Consider the following 6,913-nt stretch of genomic DNA (forward strand, 5'->3'; position numbering starts at 1 on the left):
TTTAATAGACACTTGAAAATGGGGGGGGGGGCGTGAATTAAAAAAAAAAGTTTGTCTAAAATATTATATTCGGTTTATTGGAAAGAGCATAAATTTCACATTGACCCTGAAAATATCGTAAAAATTGAATCAATAGAAAAATTTTGATAGATTTTTAAAGTTTAAAAATTGAAAAATATTGAGTTCGTAAAATTCATTACTGTTTTTTCAAAAATAAAAAAAATATTTCTATTACTTTTAAAACAACTTTAATAGTTTATTTTGGAAGTATAATCCATAAAGAAAATAAACAAACCACTTTTAAAAGAGAAATTACGAGTTTTTTTTTATATTTTATTCGCAGTTTCGTGTTAGGGGTGTCAAAAATTCCTACAAAAATTCTGATACACCTAGTGCAGCGACCGAAACGTTGTGCTAATGACACCGAAGATCAGAATAATTGTCCGATTAATCAAAATAATACAAACATTCACATCTCATCTCAAAAAATTCAGAATTGCATGATGAGAATACTAGTCTGAATAATCCAAATAATGCATTCTCGATTGTTCTATTATAGTTTATTATTATTTATTTGAATTTCCCTCATTATCATATTAGTCAATCAGAAAGAAAGATTTATTTCGTCCTAATAGTGTGACGTCACACCCATGTGCGTTTTTTTTCTTTGTTTTCTTTCTTTTTTTTATTTGTAAGCTCATTCACACATAAGTGTGATTACGATTTATGTAAGAAAAATGTGCAGTTAACATTTCTTGATTTACAGGTCAAAATGAAAATCCGCAACGAGAAATACTTTGATGTCCCGCTGTGTAAATCGCAATGTGATGCCTGGTGGGATGCCTGTCGGTATGATCTCACCTGTTTACCCAACTGGTCAAAAGGATTTAATTGGACGACAGGTGAGCTTTCGTTACTTTCATCCCTTGGGTCTAATGTCCGCAAAACTGTTTTACTGTCGAAAATTTGATTTTAAATAAATAATGTTTGTTTATTTAAAACAAAAATCTGCAATGTACTGGCTTTCCAAACTTACGAATTTCAATTTATATATATATAGTCATCCACATACAGACTGTTTCGCTGTGTCAAGGCTTATCAGTGTGGCTCGACTAGCACCTATCCCTAGCCAAGGATTGAACCTACAACCATCTAGTTGATAGTCGGCAATTCTACCCTCCGGCCCATATATATATATATATATACTTATATGTATGAGGTGCTTTAAGTAAGTTTCCAGACTTTTTTCATGTGGGCACTTTTGATAGTACACACATGAAACTCTAGTCCCTTTCTGAAGTAATCTCCTCCGGCTGCAATACAATTGTTGTACCCTTCCAACAAGTTTTGGAAGGCCCCACAGAAGTCCTTTTGTGTAAGCATGTCGATGACCCTCTTTGATCTCCTCAATTGTCTCATGACGACAGCCTCTAAGGCTTTCTTTGAGCTTAGGGGAAAAAACCAAAAAGCACAGGGAGCAAGGTTTGGGCAATAGGGAGGGCGAGAAACTGTCTTGATGCCATCTTGGTCAAAATAGTCTTTGACAAGAATGGAATTGTGGACTGGAGCATTTGTGCAAATCTTCCGTATCCCCAGTTCCTCACAAATAATTGTATGTATAGTACCCACATTGACATCAAACTGTGCATTTATTGTCTCTATACATACACGACCGTCCTTATCCATTAAATTCTTTATTTGGCCAATCAAATCTGGTGTTCTGACTTCCTTACTCCTGTCAGATCTCTCATCATCCCTCACAGACTTCCTGACTTCCTTGAATCTCTTATGCCACTCAAAAACTGATGCTCGATTCATGCAAGATAATCCAAAAGCAGTCTGAAGCATTCCATACGTTCCTATGGCAATTTTTCCAAGTTTGAAACAACATTTTATTCCATACTGTTCTTCTAAAGTGTTCTCACGTTCAGATTGCATTTTTGAAATTCATCAGCTATGATAACCAGGCTTTAGTAGGGTGTATTCCAATACCTTATGTAGTTGATCATTTGAACCTGAAATCACAAAAACTGGTCAGTCATCTCATATGATGTATAGCAATAAGACACTAAATTTTCAAAAGTTTATGACAATTTTAAATGCTTGTACAAAAAAGTCTGGAAACTAATCAAAAACATTATATATATATATATATATATATATATATATATATATATGACCTTGTCTGTCTGAGGAATGGTATCTACCAAACTCTTCCGTCAATTTTTTTTTTTTTAAGTCTATAGACTCCAAATTTGATATACAGGGTACTGAGATTTGGGAAAATCTTTGTGATCGGTTTTCGCCATAAATTTGGCTGTTAAGGGGTCAATGTTCAACGATTTGACCTTTGAGATCTCTACCAAACTCCTCCAACAATTTTGGGTCTAAACACTTGAAATTTTTGATATAGGTTTCTTGGACATGGATCTAACTTAATAACTTGATTTGAGCCCAAAACAATAAATGTTAAGGGGTCATAATAGGGGTCAAAGTTAAAAAAAAATTGACCCCTGCGGTCTCTACCAAATTACTCAGACAATTTCTGGTCTAAACATTTGAAATTTTACATAAAATGTATTCAGAGATAGGGCAAGCTTTTTAATTGGTTTGGGTCGAAAATTTGAGCTACCAATATATAAATGTATGTATGTTTGCATGCCTGCCTAAAACTTTTGACAGAGGCGACGGATTTTCACAAGATCAGTATCGTTTTGAAGCTCGACCCTTCAGACGACAAATATCGAAAAATTGATTAAAAACATTAATTTCTTCACCCTCAACTGGGCACTTTTCTACAGGGAAGTGTCGCTTTTATTCGCCGATATTTTCGAAAGTCATGCCCTCTTTTCGATTGTCTAGCCTTAATTTAAACCTATGTCACTTCCGGTTTGATGGTGGTCGTAACAGCAAAGTATCACGTTTTTCCCCCATTCTTTATCTCCTTCACGGTACGGGTTCTAGCTTGCCTTCCTATTACCACTTTTTTTTTTTTTTTGCTTAACACACACCTCCAAACACCCGGGCAACGCCAGGCACCCATGCTAGTATCTATATATCTATAAAAGTGAACATGTCTGTGTGTCTTTAAACATTTTCCTACGCAATAACTATCAATTTTCAGTCTACAGACTCGAAATTTGATATACATCCCCTCCTTTCGATTGTCTAGCCTTAATTTAAACCTACGCCACTTCCAGTTTAATGGTGGTTTGACAGCAAAGGCGTCAGGTTGTTTCCCCTGTTCTTATCCTACTTCGTGGTATGGGTTCGAGCCTGCCTTCCTACTACCACTTTTTTATTTTTTTTGCTCAACATACACCTCCAAACACCCGGGCAATGCCGGGCTGAAATGCTAGTATATATATAAGTGAAAATGTCTGTGTTTGTGTGTGTGTGTGTGTGTGTGTATTTCCCTACCAAATCACTGTCAATTTTCGGTCTAGAGACTTGAGATTTGCCATAAGGGGTACTGAGATTGGGAAAAATCTTTGTAATGTTTTCGAACAGATGTTTGCCAGTCAAGGGGTCAAAGTTGAACGATTTGACATTTGAGAACTCTACCAAACTCCACCATCAATTTTTGGTCTAAACACTTGAAATTTTAGAGATAGGTTCCTTGGACATGGATCTAACTTAATAACTTGATTTGAGCCCAAAAAAATAAATGTTAAGGGGTAAAAATAGGGGTCAAAGTTTAAAAAAATTTTAACTCTGCGATCGCTACCAAATTACTCAGACAATTTCTGGTCTAAACATTTGAAATTTTACATAAAGTGTATTCACAGATAGGGCAAGCTTTTTAATCGGTTAAGTGTATTTACACGTAAGGCAAGTACATAGGGCCCGAGCAAAGCCGGGCTGAACTGCTAGTATATATATATATGTGTGTTTGTGTTCAGAAAGTATGACAGAATATATATATAATGATTTTCCACAGCCAAACCAATGTCGCAGCCCACAAGAGTCAAGAAAGCCAACAAACCGGAAGTCCAAGACTCGAGTCTTGGACTTCCGGTTTGTTGGCTTTCTTGGCTCTTGTGGGCTACGATATTGGTTCGGCTGTGGAAAATCATATATATATATATATATATATATATATATATATATATATATATATATATATATATACACTAAATAAATAAATAACATTTTTATATACTTTTTTTCAGGTACTAATGTTTGTCCAACGGGATCAGTCCACAAAACATTTAATAAAATGTTTGGAAACGCCACAAACTTCTGTGAGCAAGTATGGAATTATTCTTGGAAAGTAGTCGCAGACACGGAACCCTGCATGAAGATTTGGTTCAATGGAACCACCAACCCAAATGACGAAATTGCCAGAATGAAAGCCATGCAAATGCTTTCAGCTAGTTCTTCATTAACAAACTCAAATACCATCATATCCGTCGTGTTCCTCATCACCGTAATTTTATTGTAAAGCGAATTGAAAACGAACATCACTTTTCGAAAAGGCGGGTAAAAAAAAATGTTCACTAAATAAATCAACTGCTTTTTTATTGATCTTTTATTTTTACTAGTTTAATGATAAACGTAGTCCCACACCTAGCTTAATTATCGTTCAAAAAATGTATAAAAAAAAATTTCAGCCAGAATTAAGACGACAGCATTTAAAGTTGAAATTATTATGATCGCCTAAAAATAATAATAATAATAATAATAATAATAATAATAATAATAATAATAATCGTCTACTGGCAGGCCGTCCGGCATTGCCCGGTGGTAAAATACGCTTAAATATATCTTGATTAATGCAGATTTTGTATTTATTATATTATATTGGACGCAATATATAGTAATGATTTAAAAAGTTTAAAAAAAAATTACTTGTGTGCCACCACCGAAAATCGAAACCAAAACGTTTAGCTTACGATTTACTTTTTCCTATGACGTTAATGCCTGACCTATGAAGACATGTTTACTACAAGGCTAAAAATTAGAACATGAACCAATAACTCTTACATTACGCATGCATATTCATAATGCAGTCGTTCGACCTTCATCTGGTAAATTCCATTTTTTTTTTAAAATTTTCATACTTTTGCACCAATTTTCCCCGGCTAAAACCCAAATATAAAGTTTCGCATGGGTTCGAATACCCTATATATTAAGTTTCATGTCTGTAGATCAAAAAGTGACAGAAGAGTTTGGTTTGGCAAAATTTTTTAAACAAATATATACATAAATATATATAGAAAGAAGTTTGTGCTTGCTATAAACTTTTTACGCAAATATTACGCAAGTATAAACCATGTAAAATATTTGCATGAATATAATTACACGTAATATTTAGCTAAAGATGATCATCTCATAAGAAAACCGAAAAAAAATCTAATAGGGAATTAATTCAAATGAATGTTTAAAAGAATATGCGAAATAGCTATATCTTTTGCCGATGAATGCAATTCCACGACCCATATATAAGAATTGTATTTTCTTTTTAAATAAATAGAAAAGAAGCTTGCCTTTTTTCTGTTGTTTTTTTGGCCTTCGGGCCGGGATCAAAGTATAGTATCCGTTCTGCAGATGCTGCACTTAAGATAATTTGTACTAGCCAATGGAGGGGAAACCCTCTATACTGGGACAATTATTATTTTTGGTAACCAGAGTGCCCCCTTTTTGCCTACTTTTAGAGGAGCTGGTGTTACATCCGTGTATCTGTAGAATAATCAAAAGAACTGTGTTAGTCAATAACACACAACAACAACAATAATAGCAGCAACACTTATCAATGGTTCAGCTCATGCACAAGACAGACATCAGATTGAGCTGGACTGAGGGCTTGTATTTATGTACAAGCATATCCAATCAGGTGATTCAGCCAATCACAATCCAAGGAATAGACTGGCCCATGTGTGCACAATGGAATCTCCCATTGTGCCATAAATAGTTCTCCTCTTTCATGCGAAGTAACTTTAGTCTTTGTCAAGTTATCCACAACTTGAACGCTGACCGAAAGTCCACTACACAATTCAACAGTATCCACACTATGTTACAGATGGAGTAAGTTCAGATACATTTTGTTATTGTTAACTAGCAGAGTTTTATCACTGTTGACCAAGGGAAAACCCTATCAGGCATTTGTACTCTTTGTGATGATGTATGGAAGTGAAACGTGGACAGCGAAGGTTGAGGACATGTGTTGCATGGAGATAAATGATATGAGAATCGTATGATAGCTGTAAAATGTGAATGTTAAAAGCAGGCTTAGATCTGATGATCTCAGGAGAAGATTAAATCTGGACAGTATAGGGATACATGTGCAAAATCAGAAGACTTCGATAGTATGTCCACATTGAAAGAATGGGTGAGAGTTCTTAGGTTAGTAGATGTAGAACAGTTGAGATAACAAGGTTAGTTGGCAGAGAAAGCCCAGGGAAACTATGGGAGGAAATGATAAGGGTGGATTTGAGAGGAAGAGGGACATAAAAACCTGGCCAGAGATAAGCTAAATTGGAAGGTCCATTTCTAAAAGTGGCCCAACGTATGTAGATTAGATGTTAAACTAATGATGATGATGATGATGATGATGATGATAGCTTAGATGTAATGACTCACATCTTAAGTGATGCAGCATATCTAGGTTTATTGCGGATTTCGGGTCTTTTAACACTGTACTTTGTCACCAAAAAGGCCCGACAGATATTGATTCGATATCAACCCATGACTCATAAAGAACTCAGACTGCACTAGAAAGGTGCAGAGAGTACTGGAACATTTGTCACTGAAATTACAATAGTCATTGGAAGCGATAAATCAATGGTAAGCGACTGTTGTGCTGACGCAAAATGATTTTTTTTTACACAGGAATCATCACTTATCAAGGCCCGGACGCCAACCGAGGATAAGGGTTAATGGGTATACATTAATTAATGCGATTATAGTGTAG

General features: G+C 35.2%; 1 protein-coding gene across 1 annotated transcript in view; it reads left to right on the forward strand.

Annotated features, from left to right (window-relative positions):
- Positions 1–5,430, forward strand: part of LOC145248660 (folate receptor gamma-like) — a 28,300-nt gene extending 22,870 nt beyond the window's left edge. The window contains exons 4-5 of the mRNA XM_080110328.1: positions 767–902; positions 4,173–5,430. Of these exons, the coding sequence (XP_079966454.1) occupies positions 767–902; positions 4,173–4,444 (408 nt within the window). The 3' untranslated portion in view covers positions 4,445–5,430. The remainder of the gene's footprint in view (positions 1–766; positions 903–4,172) is intronic.
- Positions 5,431–6,913: the final 1,483 nt, after the last annotated feature.

Source organism: Euprymna scolopes, chromosome 27 (genome assembly GCF_053919585.1).
Source record: "Euprymna scolopes isolate OS-2025 chromosome 27, ASM5391958v1, whole genome shotgun sequence".
In the NCBI taxonomy this organism is placed as follows: Eukaryota; Metazoa; Mollusca; class Cephalopoda; order Sepiida; family Sepiolidae; genus Euprymna; species Euprymna scolopes.